This window comes from Pan troglodytes, chromosome 5, assembly GCF_028858775.2.
Source record: "Pan troglodytes isolate AG18354 chromosome 5, NHGRI_mPanTro3-v2.0_pri, whole genome shotgun sequence".
Lineage (NCBI taxonomy): Eukaryota > Metazoa > Chordata > Mammalia > Primates > Hominidae > Pan > Pan troglodytes.
Window position 1 is genome coordinate 43,561,958 of NC_072403.2, and position 18,944 is coordinate 43,580,901.

The 18,944-nt window shown below is 54.0% G+C and overlaps 1 protein-coding gene across 3 annotated transcripts in view; it reads right to left on the minus strand.

Moving 5' to 3' along the window:
• Positions 1–14,884, minus strand: part of MDGA1 (MAM domain containing glycosylphosphatidylinositol anchor 1) — a 67,690-nt gene extending 52,806 nt beyond the window's left edge. For 2 of the 3 annotated variants that reach the window (XM_054685753.2, XM_009451177.5), the window contains exon 1: positions 13,745–14,679. In XM_054685753.2, the coding sequence (XP_054541728.1) occupies positions 13,745–13,811 (67 nt within the window). In that variant the 5' untranslated portion in view covers positions 13,812–14,679. Of the gene's footprint in view, positions 1–13,744 lie in introns of all 3 variants that reach the window. The other variant, XM_527378.7, reaches the window with a different exon arrangement.
• Between the last annotated feature and the right edge of the window lie 4,060 nt (positions 14,885–18,944).

The window sequence follows — 18,944 nt, forward strand, 5'->3', positions numbered from 1 at the left end:
TCACCCAGAATCCTGCCTACAGGGAGAAGGAGCAGTCTTCTAGTCTAGACTGTCCCCACCTCTATGTTGGTTTTAAATTCAGTGGGATGGAGAACATGGTGCCTCTCCTGACAATGCCCAAAGGACCCTGTAGATTCTGGGTGTGTCCTTAGTGATGTTCAACCCTGTCCTCCGCAGGTATAAGGCATCCTTCAGGGAGAGCCTGAATTCTATCAGGAGAGTCTTGGAGAAATCGACACACTTGGATTCTGGCCACAAAATCCAAGGAAGTAAATGAGCAGTGAACAGGTCTGGTGGCTGCAGGCGAGAGTTTACAGCCTGGAACGGAGGCTTGTACATGCAGCCCTGAGCATGAGACCTAAAAACAAAGAGCTCCACACAGCAAGCTGGCTCTGAAAAAGCAAGACCATGGCTTAGGCAAGATGTAATACAGACTGTTGCTGCCCCACCTGCACCCCCTCTCCTAAACACTTCAGTGCACCACCAGCCAGCTCCCAATTGCCAATGCCTGCGGGCACCTCTCTGCCTGAGGGCCATCTCTCGCCACTAGAGCTTGCGCTGCCTGTGTGTGCAGTGGTTTAGGAGTACCGGGAATTAACACCCCCAGGAGCAGCCTCACCCAGTGACAGATGCGGGGTGGGTGTATACATGCCCCAGTTCCCTCACCCCATGGTGGGATAACTCTGAAATGTGTTTCACAAAGCATGCCAGAGTTCCCCCAAGGGACACCGATGTAACTGACTTGATAAGGCATCTTTCACTGGCTTCCTTTGCTTCCCTGTCTCGCTTCCCCATTCCTCTACCAGAGTTTCCTGGACTTACCTCCCAAATAATTACAGCATTCAGCTCCTTATCTCAGAGTCTACTTCTGGGGCAACCCAAACTAAGACTATGAGTCCAAGTGTGTTTTGACTGTCCATGGTGTCCACTACGAAATTTCTCACATGGCCACAACACAGAGTCCACATATTGCCTAATGACCCCTCTACACACATATCAAATACCCCACCATCATCCTCTTCCTCCACCCACCACTCCCCTGGAAACTTCCTTGCCTGAATCTCATGGCTCAAGATCCAGCTCATCTGATCAACCAACCTGTGCCATGGGGAGAAGGCTTAGGGCTGCCAGGTATTCCCAGAGTAACCTTCTGGAAACAGTGGCAGTGCTTCTGCCAGCTAACTTGTTAATAACTCTAAAGTGGAACTTGTAGGCAGTGTGACAAGATGTTGGACCCGGTGGAGACTGGCAGCAACCTCCAGTTCACACTACCAAGCAGGCTCACCTTCCTACCCACAAGGGCGGGGGAAGCCCTGACATTTCCAATAAGGGCCTCTAACATCTAACCAGAGTTCTAGACCCAGAATGAGCCCCAGATTCTGTAGTCTGGATGCAATGAGGTCTGAGAATAAGAAATGAGGTTCACAGGGGTGGGGGAAGGATTATAGAGATGTGGGCACACAATGAGCTTATAAACGCCATGCAGACATGTCCTGGATTCTCCTAAGCCTGGGAGGTGACACAGGAGAATGAGAAAGAAAGCTGTAGAAAGTCCTTTGACATGGCTTTTAACTTCAGCCTCGGCACCTAATTGCTGTGTGACCTTGATAAGCCACTTGCCTTCTGCGGTCTCAGTTTCTTCCTGCAATGAATCTGGAAGATTTGTTTTTGGGTCATTGAAGGCCACTGGCTGGCAGCTGAGCTCACTCCTTGCCATACCCTTGTGCCCCTCCTCATGGCCTTCTCTGTGTCTACCCTGTAGTCTTATTCCAGAAAGAAAAGTGAATTCAGGTCTTGCCATGGCACAGAACTTCGGCTTGCCTTATGGGCTTTATGTATCTTGCCAGAAGGTAACCTGGCCTCCTCAAGGTCCCCTGCATTTTACTGGAACACCGGAATCAAACCCAAGTAGATGAGGCCACTGAAATTCAATTCATTTCCCCATCTCTATCCACCCAGTATCCCTCTCAGAGATGGGGGAAATGCCTTCATCAAGAGTTTCTAAAGAATCACTTGGCAGCTGGGCACAGTGGCTCATACTTGTAATCTGAGCACTTTGGGAGGCCGAGGCGGGCAGATTGCTTGAGCCCAGGAGTTTGAGGCCAGCCTGGGCAACATGGCAAAATCTCGTCTCTACAAAAATACAAAAAATTAACCGGGTGTGGTGGCACATGCTTGTAATCCCAGCTACTCAAAAGCTGACGCACTTGAACCCAGGAGACGGAGAATGCAGTAAGCTGAGATGGTGCCACTGCACTCCAGCCTAGGAGAAAGAGTGAGATATTGTCTCAAAAAATTAAAAAAAAAAAAAATCACTTCAGGAGCGCCTCAGGGCCGAGGAGTTACTCAAGTTCAACTCAGAGGTCTCCGTTCCTGAATCTTTCTTTCTGATAAGTTGTTACAGAAAGTTGAAACAAGGTCAATAGGAAGAACTTCCCAAAATGAAGGACCAGAGGCACTGAGCAAACAGCAGTGGGGCTGCTTGGTCTCAGGTGGGTGTGGGCCTGCTGAGAGGCAGAAAGATGAGTTAGATCACCTCCGGACCACAGCCTCTCACACAGCCCATCCGTCTCTCTTCCCAGAAATCAGAAGGCTGCTTTTTCTGGAACCACAGAGCTCTTCTGCCGTTGGGGCTGAAAGGAGACACCTGCTAGCAGAGAGAGGTACCAACCGGTAGACATTAACAATCCCAGGGACATGTGAACCGACAGTGTCGGGGGGTGCTGGCAGACGGGAAGCTGGTGGGACTCTCACTTGAATGTCTGGGTGACCCAAGCAAGTCATCCCCCTCCTCTAGGTCTCTGTCTTTCCTCAGGTCTCTTCTGGGCATCTTCAGAGCAGCCAGGACCCCCACCCCCACCCCTACCTGAGCTAGGCTGGCAGAGTGGGGCGAGGTGAGGATAGGCTGGCAGAGTGGGGTGAGTGAGGAGGAGAGCAGTCATTCACATTCATCTAAATCCCCTCTCATTCAAGAAACACCAACTGCCCCTAAAACGGGTGTTTGTGGCAAAGACTGCTCATCACCCACCCAATACCCACTCTCCCTTTCTTTCTAACAGAATACAGATATTTTCTCAGATGGGAATGTGCCCATCTAAAAAACCCTATTTCTCAGCCTGCCTTGAAGCTAAGAATGGCCAGTAAGATGTAAGCGGAAGTCACTGTAGGGTGTTTCTGGGAAAGCTCCTTAAAGACAGCAGACTCAGCCGACAGGCCTGCCTTTTAAAGGTTCCTGCTCTCTTCCTTCCTGGAATGTCTCATGATGGCTGAGCCCCATCAGCCTTTTGGTGACCTTGAGGCAAAATGTCAAAAGGCAGGGTTCCCAACCTTTGCTGCACACTGGAATCACGTAGGGACTTTTTTTTTTAAGGCAGATGACTGGTTTCCACCCCCTAGACATTCTGATTTAATGGGTATGTTGTGCAACCTGGGCATTTTTTTTTTTTGAGATGGAGTTTCACTCTCATTGCTCAGGCTGGAGTGCAGTGGTGTGATCTTGGCTCACTACAGCCTCGGCCTCCCTGATTCAAGCGATTCTCCTGCCTCAGCCTCCCGAGTAGCTGGGATTACAGGTGTCCCCCACCACACCTGGCTAATTTTTTTTATTTTTAGTAGAGACGGGGTTTCACCATGTTGCCCAGGCTGGTCTCGAACTCCTGACCTCAGGAGATCCACCCGCCTCGGCCTCCCAAAGTTTTGGGATTACAGGTGTGAGTCACTGAGCCTAGCCAGCATCAGGACTTTTTAAACCTTCCAGGTTATTCTAACATGCAGCCAAGTTTGAGAACCACCACCGTGAGAAGAGCAGAGCACAAAGATGAAAGGAGCTTTGAGAACCTACCTCGAGACTTGAGAAAGTCATCATTTGTTTAAGCCTTTCTGGTCAGGTCTTTCTTTCTAGCAAACAGGCCTGGGGGTCCTTATGCTGCTCCCTTGGGCCAACCCATCTGCCACAGCACAGGCTGGGGAACAAAAACCTGCCAGGGAATGCCTTCAGAAACCTCACACTTGGGGAAGTAGACAGGCACTGGACTTTGCATTGGGCAGTCCTGAGCTCGAACCCTGACTCCACCACCGCCTAACTGTAGGGCCCTGGGCAAGTCACTCAATGTGAACCTCAGCTCCTCCATCTGGAAAATGAGGGCATTAGAAAAGGCTGTGTGTTCACCAGCTCAAATGTGAGCTCCTTGGGGACAGATGTCATTTCACCTCTGCAGCAAAGACCCACCACCCTTCCAGACACGTAGTGGGTACTCATTAAATATTTGCTGGTTTTGATCAGGCATGGTGGCTCACAACTGTAATCCCAGCACTTTGAGAGGCCAAGGCGGAAGGATCACTTGAGCCCGGAGTTTGAGACCAGCCTGGGCAACATAGTGAGACCTCCATCTCCACTAAAAATTAAAAAAAAAAAAAAAAAAAAAGTTAGCCGGGCATGGTGGTGTATGCCTGTAGTCCCAGCTACTCATGAGGCTGAGGTGGGAGGATTGCCTGAGCCCAGGAGATCGAGGCTGCAGTGAGCTATGATCACACCACTGTACTCCAGCCAGCAAGACCCTGTCTCAAATGAAATCAATTTTGCTGGTTTTACATTGAATTGCTACTTTGTTCTCCAGCTCTGAAATTTTCACTTTCTTTGTTTTTTTTTGTAATAGAGACAGAGTCTCGCTATGTTGCCCAGGCTGGTCTGGAACTCCTGGGCTCAAGTGATCCTCCCATCTCAGCCTCCCAATGTGCTGGGATTACAAGTGTGAGCCACAGCACCTGGCCTCACTTTATTCTTAACCAAACAGGAAAGAGAATAAACAAAAGGGCCACATTTCAAAAAGGTACCATAATTTACCTATTAAAAATCAAAGAAAACTGTGTTTCTGGAGGAGACTCCTTCAATCTCTCTAGGTTTGGGAAGCCAAACCTAGAGAACCAAGGGAAGTCATTTGGTTAGGAGCCAGAAAAGGGGCCAGTCTCCTGGGCTGTTGGCCTGGACCCTCCAGTTAGCACCATTAAAGTAGAAAGTCTCCCTGCTCACAGTTTAGAAAATAATCAGTGGATTTTGTTTTTTTCCCAAGACTCCAGGGTTCAGATGAACTTGGTTGAAACTAAGCTTGGGCAGTAACCTGGAAAACCAGGAAATGCCCTCAGAAAGTCCAAGGGAAGAAGACATCTGTTTTGGTCTGGCTTTTTCAGACACACTGTCTACACCAGCTGTGCCCAAGAATCATCTAAACAGCTCTTACAACCACAGATGCCTTGATGCCACCTGCAGGGTTTCTGATTCAGGAGGCCCGGGGTGGGGCCGGGCATCTGTTGTTGAAAAAGCTCTCCAGGTGGTTCTGACATGCTCCAGGGCTGAGAACCACTTCTCTACGCAACTTCCAGTCCTCCAGATAATTAACGTATCTCGGCTGAGTTTCTGGGACTGGAAAGGAACCAAGAAGAGCCTGGGGTGCAATCTTCAAAGCCAGCCAAGCAGTGCCCTCGAGCCTGCTGAAGCCACCACCCAGCCACCAAGGTCACCCACCCCTGCAGCTCCAGCCTTTCACAGGCAAAAGGCTGGGCTTGGGGAAGGGGAGCTGCTATTCCAGCCTCCCTGGCCTGCCACATTTCTCAAAAGCACAGCCTATACCTCCTGTTGCCACATGCCACCCACACCCGGAGCTCCCTGCCATCTGCCTGCCACCCTCTCTGCTCTCGTGAAACGGAGTCCCCATAGTTCACCTTTGAGTTTACAAAGTGCTATCACTCCTGGGCTTCTCTGTAATCCCAAAAGGTAAGTGTGCCTGAACCAGGCTTCACATGGGGAAACTGAGGCTCAGAGAGGCGAGGCCATTGGGCAAGGACCCTGAGAGGCAACAGGCTGCCCACCTGGCCCTCCAACCCGAGTCCAGACTTCTTACTTGAAGCCCTCATTATGCACAGCACAATCCCTGGTCTAGCAGCGTCGGCACCACCAGATTCACGCAGAATCTCAGCCCAGCTCCAGCCCCGCTGAATCAAGAATCCGCATTTCCACAAGATCCCAGGGGAGACTTGTGCACGGGAAAGTTTGAGGAGCTCCACTCTGTGCTGCAGCTGCCCCGAGCTCCCCAGTCCCCCGGTGGCCCTTTCTCATTCCTCCTCCTCCTCTCACAGACTCTGTCACAGACTCTCGGGTCATGTCCCCTCTCAGGCCTCCTCCCACCCCCTAAACGTTGGTGCTCCCCAGGGCTCTGGCCTCAGCCCAATCCCTTCTCTCTACTTTCTAATCCCTGGCAATTTTATTCCACCTCATGGTTTCAACCCACATCCTTCTGCAGACATAAATCCACATGTGCAAATCTACCTCTCCTGAGTTGATCTCTCTCCTGAGCTCAGTGCTCATTGTCCACCCGATTTGTCAATATCCCCCCAAGACATGCCAGTGCCAGAATCCCATGAAGTTCAAAACTTCACTCACATTGTCACTAAAACTATTTACTGAGGCCTTGCTACGTGCCAGGCACTGTGCTCAGAGCTTCCTAAGCACCGTCTCATCACAAGCCCACGCAGTGAGTACGATGATCTCCATCTGACAAGCGGAGAAGCCACGGCTTAGAAAGCAGATGTAACTTCTTGGGCTTTTACAGCTGGTGTGGGGCAGAGCTGGGATTCAGACCCAGGTTTCTTATGCAGAAGTCGAGGCTCTTAACTACTTCACTTCCCCAAACCTGTCTGACTTCCAGTGGCTTTTGTTCAACCTGTTATCACTGTGTGCCAAGTCTCCCAGCTCCAAACCTCAGAGCCGTTTGCAGCTCCTATTCCTTGCCTGAACTCTTTCCGATACACTTTTAGTGCTTAATGATGGTACAATCTTGTGTCTTGCCTTTTGCAACAGCCTCTAACTGGTTTCCTTCCTCCACCCTCAAACCCCTACCATCTATTCTCTACATGACAGCCAGAGAGGTTCTATTAAAAAGGTGTCAGTTCATGTCCCTTCTCTGCTCAAAACCCTGCCATGGTCCCCTATCTCATGCAGAACAAAATCCAGAATCCTTTCATAGCCTTCAAGGCTCCAAACGATTGGACCTACTAACTCTCTGGCCCCACCTTCTACTCCACTCCCCCTGGTTCACTCTGCTCCAGCCACATTGGACTCCTCAGTGTTGCTGCAACAGGCCAGGGCCTTTGCAGTGGCTATTCCTCTGCCTGGAACACACCTCCTGCAGATGCCCACAAAGCTCCCTAGGACTCCCCTGGACAACTGCAAAGCCTCCTGACAGTCTCTCCAGCACGGCCTCCTCCCACACACAGCAGCATGGCTACCTGGCCCATAATATGGCTTGCATCAACCCAGCTCCCTGTTCGACATCCTCCTTACAGCTTTGCAATGAGCAGTTCTGGGTTCAAGTCCAGGTCTGCCACTTGGACAAGGGACTGATAAATGACTTTCTCAAGGAGTTGTGATGAGACTGAAGATAATGCATACTTATGATCACAGGCTGGACAGTCAATGTTAGCAAGGTTTAATATTATTCCTGGACGGGCACAGTGGCTCATGCCTGTAATCCCAGCACTTTGGGAGGCCAAGGCAGGCAGATCACAAGGTCAGGAGATCGAGACCATCCTGGCTAACATGGTGAAACCCCGTCTCTACTAAAAATACAAAAATTAGCTTGGCGTGGTGGAGTGTGCCTGTAGTCCTAGTTACTTGGGAGGCTGAGGCAGAATTGCTTGAACCTGGGAGGCAAAGGTTGCGGTGAGCCAATATTGTGCCACTGCACTCCAGCCTGGGCGACCGAGACTCCACCTCAAAAAAAAAAAAAAAAAAAAAAAAATCCTTTACTGTTCCAGCCCTAACGGCCCCAGTTCCCTTTCAGCTTATGCTCCAGCCCAACTGAACAGCTCACGAACTCCTCACACACTCGGGTTCCTTAGCTTCCAGGCCTTTGCCACAATGTGCCCTCCACCTGGAATGCCCCTCTCAATCCTTACTTCTATTTGTCAAGGCCAGTTCAAATGCTCTCTTTTCCACAAGGCCTTGGAAGCAATTACTTCACCCTTCAGATTCTCACAACCTTTTATCCGCCCTTGCTACATGACATTTATCAAAATCTCCCCCTACCTTACATGTGATTCCCCTTCTCCTTCCATCTTATTCATCTCAGTAGCCCTGCCAATGTCCAGAACTGAGTCTTACTCAAGGTAGAGGCTCAGTGAACATTTAATGAATGATGAGTGAAAGGAACACCACACTGCTTTCCTTCCCTGCAAATCAGAAGATCCGGTGGGACTGAGTCTTAGGGCTACTTCTTACCAGCTGTGCAATGTTGATCAGGTCACTAAAACTCTTGGAACCTCAGTTTTCTCATCTGTTCAGTGGAGACAATAGTACCCCTTGTGCTGACCTCTCAGAACGTCATGGAAGCAAAGGCTGCAGAGGCATGAAAATGCCTGGTAAGTCATGTGGCATTTACACACTTATAAGGGATTGCTGTTCTGACCAACAATACTCCCTAAAAGGTTCATTCCCCCTCACACAAAAGGATCCCTGAAAAAACCATGACCAAACGAATGGTGGGTTATCAAGTGAGGTTTACTTTCTTTCTTTATACTTTTATGTATTCCTTGATTGTTTTGCAAAGAGCACATGTTACTCATAGTAGTTACTCATAGTGTTATTCATAGACTTGAGGAAAAATGAGATTTCATTGTTGAAAAACAAAAATATTCATTCCTTTGAGCTAAGCCTTGCTCTTGCCTCCTGTATCAGCATTTAAATACCAGAGAAGCCCCTTGGTACATAGTACCTTCTAGCAGCAGATGTATGCTTGCAAAGCAGGGTCTTCTGACCACGGGGAGAAGATGCAGAAGAGGGGCCATGCGCCAGGTTTATACAGAGGCATTTCTGCAAGGGCACAAGCACCCCCATTCCCCTTGCCACAGCCTCACCAGAGCAAGAGCCCACTAGGCTAAGCTGAGCCCCAGCATCCAGCTGGCGCCCAGGGAAAACCTGATTCATCTGAGATTACAGCAAGTGCGGCTTTGGCTACGGGCAGGTGCCTAGGGACACCGGGGTGGGTACGTGGGAGCTGGAGGGAGGCTTAGAGTTCCAGAAGGCCCTAAGGAACCCTTTTCAGCCCCAGGTTGAGGAATGAGCATAACTCATCCCTCAGATAGGGTGAGGCCCACGGGAGCCCAGAAAAGGCAAGATGCAATGTGGCGGCCAAGCCCTCCCCCTGCTGGCCACATCTGGAACGGCAGCAGCTGCCGCACAGGGCAGGGCCCGTAGGCAGTTACACACACACCCGATACATGGGACCGTGTCAGGCTCAGGTGTCCGGAGGTGGGAGGTGAGGCAGGGCTCTTCCAGGACTGAGAGGCCCAAGACTTCATCTCCTAGGTCCTCTGTCTTCACCGGGTGGGTCATCTCCTAGCCCACCTTTCATGAGCCCAGCCATGAGATGAAAGTGGGGAGGGGGGCAGGGGGGAGTGGCAGGGACGTGGGGGCAGTGGTATTTGGGGTGGGGGTGTCTTCCACATTCCTGCCTCTGTCTCACTCCTCCCAGGCCCTCCCCCATGCCTCCTGGGCAGCTGGGAGAAGCTGGGGCTGCTACCACTGCCCGGATTTCCACTCCCGCCCCCAGGTATTGATTTCCTGCATCATTCATTTGCCGGGCCTTGGCGGCTGTGATTAGCTCCCTCCATTCTCCCTAGAGATTCCACCCCCCTTCCCCCCAAGCCTGTCCCTCCATGTTCCAGCAAAGCAGAGCTAATATACCAGGCTCTAAATGAGGCTTTGCCACCTTGGTCCCAGCAGCTCACAGCCAGGCCTAGCCAAGTAGCTCTCAGCTCTCCCCTGCCCACCCCCTCAAGGATGCTTTCCTGCTAACAAAATCCTCTCTAACCGACCTCCTCCCCTGACCTAGAGCCCCCGCACACCCATGAAGCAGATTCCCATCCTGTAATGTCGGATGGGACATCATGAGGATCTTGACCCTAAGGCAGGGGCTCTCCAGCCTGACACCAAGGGTCTGGGGAGCCCTCACGCTGGCTAAAGGGCCAAAATCAACTTGGGATGGGGAGGTAACACCAGCAAAGCAAACAAAGCAGCTTGGATTTGTGGACACAAGGTGATCTCCCTCGCTTGTGCAATTTCTGTAAGTGAAAAGAAAGAAGGAACAGAAGCACGGAGCTTCTTGAGGACAAAAGAGAACCCCAAGCCTCTGTTAGCCCCAGAAAACCAAAGTTTCAAGGCATGGGGTAGGAACTCCAGTGAAAAACCTCAAGTGCCCACACCCAGATCAACACCCAGGAGATGACACTGGGACACTCACTTCCTGAAATTCCTTCTCCGTGCTCCCCAGAGGAGGGAAAAAAACCTGACTTGGTGATAATTCTGTAAGCTGTGTTGCTGTTGTCAAATTATTCAACATCTCTCTTCATGTTCCTACAAAAATTAGCATAGGATAGTAGTTTCTGATGACACCTTTGGTGAAATATTTTGACTTCCACCAGTAAGTTGCAAACAACCTGTCTTAAGGATAATGTCAATTCCCACTTCTGCATATTAAATAATTCAGGGGTTTGTTGTGTTTTTGTAAGGGAGAGGAATCCCACTGACCTGCGGTCCGACTGCTATGAGAGGAGCAGAAGCCAGGACAGAAGGCGGGGTGTTCCCTGACGCTATCCGCATGCAAGATATTCCTCTTCCATCACTTGGCTACTGCCTCTGCCCCAGAACTAGGCCACTGGGGCCAGCCCAGCCCCCTGGCTTGCCAGAAAGCAGATTACAGGATCCACCCCAGAGGACAACAAACTGGGCCAGGAGATTGGGAGGCGAGGAGGGAGGGAGAACTGGCTCCAAATGGACCATCTGGTCCAGCACTTGGCTGTTGTAGCATCTGTGCCCCAAAGAACAAAGCCACCTGGCCAAACTGAGAGTGCTGCCTCCCCAGCCCTATTGCAGACCACGGATCCTAGGGCAGGTGGTGGACCTCAGTGGGAAGCAGGACATAGGGTTCTAGGCACCTACCTCCTACCAGCCTCAGCAGAGACACACAGCCTAGGCCGAATGCTGTCAGGTTCGCTCTCCACCACCTGCTCGTCTTCCTCCCCTCTGTTCAGCCCCTCCCTTATCCACACAGGTCTGGGGGCAGAGGGGCAGGGGCAGGGGATTCCTCCCCAGGATATACATTTTTCTCCTATGTCTTGAATTAGACCTGCTGCCTCCCTCCCCAGTGCCAGGGCAATACTAGGCTTCCAGCCTCTTCTCTCTTCTAGGGCTGCAGGATAGGACTCTGTGACTCACCCTAAGCAGAGACCCTTAAACAATGCCCCACTGCCCTGCTGGAAACCAAGTCCTAGAGAGACTTCTCATGGAGAAAGAATTTCCAACCTGCCCCCAACTATAGCCCTTTCTTCATTCAGCAAATACCTGCCTAGCTCCTGCTGTTGTGCCGGGGACCATGCTGGATGCTGGATGCAATGCCAGGCTGGAGAGGCCATCCCTGGTCCCTACGTGCCGCCTTCACTCTCATGCTGTTTCTTCTGCTTCCCGGGTACAGAAAGACTGCTGGGGAGGGGGGCAGAAGAACTAGTCCCAGATCTTCGACCTACTTCTTAAGCCAGTCCTGGTCCTACAGAGATCCTCCCTTCTGCTGTATCTGGCCAAAGATTCTAGCATCACAAGGAACTCAGCGACCTCCTGTCATCCTCCTCCTCCTCCTAAATCTTCTGCCTTCATCCACCTCAATAAAGACTTTTTACCCAGCAATTCCCCTGAAGCCGCAACACTGCCTGAAGCCAAGCTCTCAAAGAAAAAGTGGCATGTCACCCAAGGGCCCAGGGTCGGCCCCAGCACACCCAGCCCACTTTGATTGGCTCTGAGTGAGAGCAAATGGGACCTAGGCACAGGCGGGAGGGGAGAAAACACAGAGAGAAAAGGGTATAGATAAGCCTATGGCTGAATCCTGGCCCTAGAGTACTCTGAAATGAGGGTCCACAGAGACCACTGCCCCTGACTCCAAACCCCACTCTCATTGCTGGGTTTACTAGACTAGGAACAGAGGAACCTCCCAAAGATGAGCCCCAAGCAGCCTAGAGAAGGCTGGAGAAGCTGGAGGGGATGGAGGACAGGGATGACCAGGAGTGGGTCTTGCCAAATGCACCCAACGACACAGGGAAGGAGGGTAGAGTGGAGGACAGCAGCATGCAGGAAGGGCTCTCCATCACCTTCCCCAGCCCCGGGGCTGTGGTGAGAAGGCAAAGACCTCAGCAGCACCTCTCTTAGGCACCTTGACCTGGGGAGAAAGAAGAAAGTGAAACCCCAGTCCACTGGCATCTTCATCTGCCCTGGAGAGGCCAAGGCCTCCAGTACCTGCCCCGTGGCCTCCTCGCCCCAAACCCAGCCTCTCCCAGTCCCTGTTGCATTCTTTCCTGCCTTTCCTGGCCTCTGTGAGGGGCCAGGCAGTAAGAGACACACAAACTAATTAAGAAGCAGAGTTTGGCCAGATGCCTGGGCTAGTCTTACCAGAGAATTAAGGCCAAGCCAGCTAGCTGGGCAGGGCCAGGAGCATGTCACCTCTCAGACACCCTTCAGGACACCCCTTCTTCTTGCCAGGCACAGGCAGATGGGTCAGCACCCTCCAGGGTGCTTTAGCCTCAGCACCTGAGGCTGGCAACCAGTAGTCAGTGCCTATACCACCCCACAAAGAACAGGTCAGACTCCCCTGGATCTAAAAGAGGAATCATTAGTCCCTCCACCCAACAGAAAAGGAAAGAGAGAATCCTGCCCGCCCCAGCCACACATCACTAAAAAGTGACCTGGACAAACCATCCTGCAGTAAAGAGAAAGCAAAGTAAGGGGCATTGGGCCCCTGAGAATGATTTTCTGTGCTGTGGGGTTAAGGCACTGCGGGAGGCTGAGCCCAGGTGACTGAATGGATGATGCCTGCCCCGGGCCTTCCCTGGGAAAACCCACAGGATGGAAGGGGGAAGGGGTAACCAGAGTCTCCCTTGGTAACCACAGCGAGGCGTGCGAACGCAGGAGCAAGGCTGCGTGGCAGGAGGCAGAGTTTGGACACGTATCCCTGTGGGTGCGTGCCGTGTTTGCGTTTTCTGGGGATGGTGGCTGAATGTGTCTGTGTGTGCGCGCAGGAAGGAAGGTGGGGTTGGGGTTTGTAGCCAAGAACCGGGGACAGGAAGAACTGGTTCAGGAAAGGTCCGAAAAGGGATGCCGGGGTCGAAGGCGCCGGGGCCAGGGGATGCCGGCATCCTGATCAGGGTGTCAAGCCGTGAGTAGAAGAAGCGAAGCCGCAGCAACAGCGGGGAAGGCGAGCCCGCCGCCCGGCCTTGGTGCTGACAGCCGGCTCGCCCGCAAGCAGCGCGGCAACTCCGGCTCATGCATCGCTTGGCTTCCACTCCGGAGGCCGAGCCAGGACGAGGTTTCGGTGCAAGTCGCTGCACCAATCCTAGACTGGGTCTGTCCGGGTCTCCCGAGCCGACTGGGTGCTCTCAAGGGTTCCTAATCATTCCCACCTCTAGCAGGGTGTGGGAAAGTGGGTACCTCCTCCTGACATCCCGGCTTCACACCAGACCCTACGACCGGCCCCTGTGTTCCGAAGCAGCTAGCTCGGTCTCCACGCGCCCTGGAGAGGGCGGGGACGCCGGCATCCACTCCAGAGTCCGAGTCGAGGTCTCCACCAAACCCCGGCAGCGCGCACTTTGCGCCTCTTGCAAAGTTTCCGCGCGAGGTTAAGCCAAGGTGGAGCGGGACGCGGGCTCTTACCGTAGACTCCTTGTCCCCGGCAGTGGAAGGGGATCAGCGCCAGAAGTAGAAGGCAGGTCACCTCCATCTTCACGGCCGGTGCTTCATCCCCGCGAGGCGGCGCAGCCCGAGAGGCGGCGGGGGGCGCATTAGCCGGGGCCCCGCGACGCCCCTATGTCCCCCCCTTTCCCTGAGAGGTGAGAGAGAGAGCGGCGACGAAGACCAGGAGACTGAAGAGGCGGAGGTGGCGGCGACCCGGGTTTCTCCTCCGGCGGGGCCGCTGCCCGCGTGGGGACGCAGGGGGCGCTGGCCCAGCCCCGGGTGCCTCGGCGCGCCCGGCACAGCAGCCAGCGCCCCGACCCGAGGAGCCCGGCCGCCGAGCCGCCCCGGGTACCCAGGGCCGTCCGCGCGGGATGCTAGGCGCCGGGGACCTCTCGGCGGCGGCGGCGGCGCTTCGATCCAACAGGCCACGGACAACTGACAAACTTGTCGTTTCCCCGCACTGGAGCCGCCCCTCAGCGGAGCGGAGTCGGGGAGGCCGGGGCTCCGCTCGAGTTAATCAATCTGCTGTTTCCAGTCCTGCGGCCGCTGCCGTGGGCTCAGCCGCCCGACTCCAGGGGGCCGGGCTGAAAGCACTCGCGGCGGCGAAGGAGCCCCGGGCCCGGCCCTCCTGATCCGGGGAGCAGCGCGGGCTGGGTTCGGCCGAGGGACGAGCGCCGCGGGTCCCCGGGTCCGTGAAGTTAGCCGAGCCGCCGATAAACCCGGGGAAAGAATAGCAGCCCGGCGCCCCGCGGGAATCTAGAGAGCAATTCCAGGCAAGAGGGGCCCCAGAAAACGAGGAAAGGAGGAAAGTTTGAGTCTTTTCAAAAATATTCGCGCTCTCGCCCAGGCCGGAGCTGCGGCGCGGGCGCCGCTCGCCGCCTCCGCTCGCCGCGCTCCTCTCCCGCCGTCTGGCCGCGGCCGTAGCGCTCCCGGGCTCCGAGCTCTCGGGAGAGCGGGGCTACGCCGCGCCCCAAGTTGGTCGTCCCCGCCCCCGCCCGGCGGCCTTGGCCTGCGGGGGCCCAGAGCGGGCGGGGCCGGGCCGGGCTCCGGGGCGCGGCGGCCGCTCGGCTCCGGGCCGCGGGAGCGCTCCGCTCGCCCAGCAACTTGGGCTTTGCTGTGCTGCTTTTTCGCCCCTCCGAGCTTTTCATTCCGCCCTCCTCCCGCCTCCCTCCCTCTCTTCCTCCTCCCTCCTCCTCGCGTCTCCTCGTTCGGTCTCTCGCTCTCCCACCCGTTGTCGCTCGCTCTCCTGTTTGATTCCCCTCCAGTTAAAAAAAGGAGCCAATTAAAGGCAGCCCAGCTCGCCTGGCCCAGCCTCTGTCCAATTTCCTCGCCTCCCCCAGGACCAATTAGAGAAAACAAAACAGGGCTGGGGGAAGCTGACTGCCTGCCTTTCTCTCTCTCTCTCTCTCTTCTCTCTCTCCTCTCTCTCCTCTCTCTCCTCTCTCTCTCTCTTCTCTCTCCTCTCTCCCTCTCGCTCTCTCTCCCTTCCTCTCCTCTCTTTCCCTTTCTCCTCTCCCTCTCTCTCTCTTCCTCTCTCCGCCCCCTAACATTCCCCCCCAACCCCGCCCAGCAGGAAAATGTCAGAAAGCAGAAATGGATCCATCTATCCCGAGGACAGTGGCGGAGGGACCTGGGTTTCGGCGCGGGCTCTGCAGCCGCGCGCTCGCACACTCGCCGTTCTCCAGCCTTGCACACCCAGACTAGCTGGCCGAGCCAGGTGCACCGTTGCCAGCAGCCCGCGGGGCAAACACGGCCGCTCGCTTCGGGGACCCAAGCCCGCAGGGCACTGCACACTTCGTAAATGTTTTGCACTTTGGGTAGGCGAGACTGAAGCGGGGGTCCTAGGGAAAGGCCGGGCGCCTGCGGTTCCTGGGGTCCTGCAGCCGCGCGAGCCGGGCCGCGGCTGTGGGTCTGCAAGGCTGTCTGCCCGGCTCGAGAGGCCCCCGCCCCTTTCCAGGCGTCTGGTGCTGGGGCCGGGCCGGAGCAGCTGGCGGAGAGGTCGCGCTGAGAGCTCCTGCCCTTGCCGCGGCCCACAGGTTGCCAACAGGTTTGCTCGCACGACCCCTCCGCCAGAGCTTCCCTAAGTCACCCCACATTTTCCTCGGCTAGCCACTCTTCCCATCTTGCCTCCCCTCGGGACCTCAGGCGCCCCCAAGCGCCCCGGGGGCACACCTCCTTCCGGCTGCCGAACCCGAGCCCCGCTCCAGCGGCGGGAGTCCGGCACTCGGGTCTCAGCCGCCTCGAAGGGGCCCTCGCGGAGCAGGAGTGCTGAGAACGCTCCTCCCAAACGCCCGCGGGGAGGGGCGTAGGCTGGCAAGCGAGGCTGGTGGCCTCCCCCGCGCCTCCGATCCCGCCCCGCGCCCAACCCGGGTCCTGCTAATCTCACCTGCTCCACCTGTCGCCGTTATTTATCTCAGCGTGTGCGCAAGAATTGTTTTAGGTCGGCCCGTGGGAGCGCAGACAATCGCAGCAGCTAACAAGCGGGGAGACTACAAACCCCCCCTCCCTTCGCCCCCTGGAACTGCTCAATATCTTGATGGTGGTTCCACGGCTCTATGCATTTGTCAAAACTCAAAGATCTCCACACTCCAAAAAGGTTAATTTGTCTGCATATAAATTGAAACATAGATTTTTAAAAAATAATAATAATGAACCGCCCCTTCCCCAGGCCCATTTCCTGCTGGGTCTCTCCTCCCCTGACTCTCCAGGGCTTAAGCCCCACCGGAGCGCGCGCTCCTGACTGCTGGAAGAGGAGCGGGAGGTGTCGGGAAGTGCCTGGTGGCATGGGGGGGTTCCATCTTCCTTTCTCAGCCCCCTTTCTGTCCATCTCAGGAAGCCCGAGAACATCCGAAGATTCCTATTCTCTAGCCCACCTCCACTCGTTTGCGCCTCCCTTGTGCCCTCTTCCGTCTTTTCTCTCCTTTCTACCCCGTGGGTCCAAGTCTGATAGGAGGTCCAGACTCAGTGCGGTGCTCCCAGCAGATGCCAGCTGCAGACATGTTCAGTGAATTCACGAATGATGCCCATCATGGCCAGATATCACAGACCTGGGATACCCTCAGGGTAGCCATCCTTTCACTCTCCAGCCCCGGACTGTTACCTCAAAGGCAAAAAATTCATTTTCTGTCCCACAGATAGACAGCCACCATGCCTCTTCCCGCCTCCCCCATCCAGTCAGAAAAGGAAGTGGTGCCAATTGAGGAAGTGATGAGGGGTAGCTTCTTCTATTGTCATCCTCTTCCCATTATTAGAGGGTTCCTGGAAGTCTCTCCCCCTTCCAGGAAGCTCTCAGGGAGTGATCACAGCGACTGTGGCTCTTCCTGGCTTTGCCCATTCTGAGCTGAATGTGTACTTCTCCATGTCATGGGAAACTGCCCTCTGATTTTCCAATTAGCTGTTCCAACACCAAACAGCAGTCAATTGCTCCTCTTTGGCTTTGGGGTGAGTTACTGGGGACAGAGAACTGCACTGACTCAGCTGACATTCTCTTGACTTTGCCCTCTCTAAACTCACACACTAGCCTGGAGGAGAAAGAAGGCTCATGATGGCGGGGTGGGGGGAACAGAGGACCAAGTTAGCCAGGCTGGGATTGAACATTTGCTGTAGCTAATCCACTTGTGAATACTCTGCAGCTAATTGTATGCAGTGTAAATACCTTGACAGCCTGTTTGTGTGTGCCTGTAAATTCAGCTGTCTCCTCCCCCAAGTGTGCCCTGCCTGCTGCCTCAACACAGCCCAGTGTCTGACAATGGGAGGCAACCTCAGAGAAGGGAAAGAGCCCTAGACATCAGTCCTGCATCCCAGTCCTAACCTCTCTAGGCCTCAGTTTCCCCAGATGTAAACTAGGTAAGATCCCTGTCTTCCTAGAGAGAAGTGGAGTAATAAGAATAACAGCTGACACCACATGCCAGGCACTGTATTAAGTATTTAATCTTCATAACCACTATGTAAGACAGGGCTGTTATTCTCATGGAATGACATAGGAAGATGTAGTGACTCACTCAGCTGCTAAGGGGCCAAACTGAGCTTTGACCTCAGTAGCTTGGCTCGGCGACCTTGCCCTCTCCCACTGTTCTATACTGAAGAGGGGCAAGGGCCTAGGTATCAAATAATGTTTCCACAAGAACTGTTTCCTGTTCCCTTTACAGACACAGAGAACAATACTCTGGCCCCCAAATTGCACCAAGGGCAGGGGGGACATGAGAGCTAGACTGCTAGACCTGACATGGGCCATAGGGCACAGGATGAGCCTGAGGCCAGGCTATCTGGAGGCTTGGTGGTCAGCACCCAGCTGCCAAGTCTTCGGTTCCACTCAAGATCATTCTAGGTCACTTCCCACTAGAAAAAAAAAATATATATATATATATATATATATTTTTTTTTTTTTTTTTGCCTCAGAGAAAACCTAGCACTTGGGCCCCAGGAGGTTTCAGGAACTCGCTGCTGACCACAAGCCAGGGGCCAGGGAACCAGGGGCTCCAGGCATTGAGCAAGCAGGGCAACTGCGGTTTGTTGTGAGAGCATATTACTAGAAAGCTCTCCCATCTCCTCCTGCCACTAGCTCGCCTCCGGCGAGTGACAGCCTGGAAGAGGAGAGAAAGAAAGAGAGAGAGAGGAAGAGTCTTTGCTAGATGGTGTTGTCGCCTTGTGAGAGAAATCGTCTCTGAAAATCATACAGTGGCAGGTATTGATTCAATCTCATTGCAAGACGCTTTCTGGTCATGTAGGGGAAGGATGACTGGGAGGGGTGAGGAACGGGAGAGTTATGACCCCACTGAAAGACCAGTTTATTAATTCGGGCTCTAACAAATAGCCAATTAATGGCTTCAGCTGCTAATTAGCAGGCAGTTAACTCCTATTATAAACTGTGGTGGCTCAAGACTGGTGAGAATGCAATCCCACCATGATACCTGTGGAGAAAAGGGGCCCTGAAGATGCATGTAACTCAGGGTTTGTAGCCCACACCACCCCCCTCCTCATCCCACACCCCCAGCAGACCTTCTGCTGGTAGAATGCAGGCTGCATGAGAGCAGGGACCTTGTCTATATGTTCACCATTCATTCATTTAACAAATATTTAATGAGTGCTTACTATGTGCCAGGCACTGCCCTAGGCACAGCAGACTCAATGTAAATAAATCAGACAAGAATCCCTGCCTTCATGGAGGCTATAGTCTAGC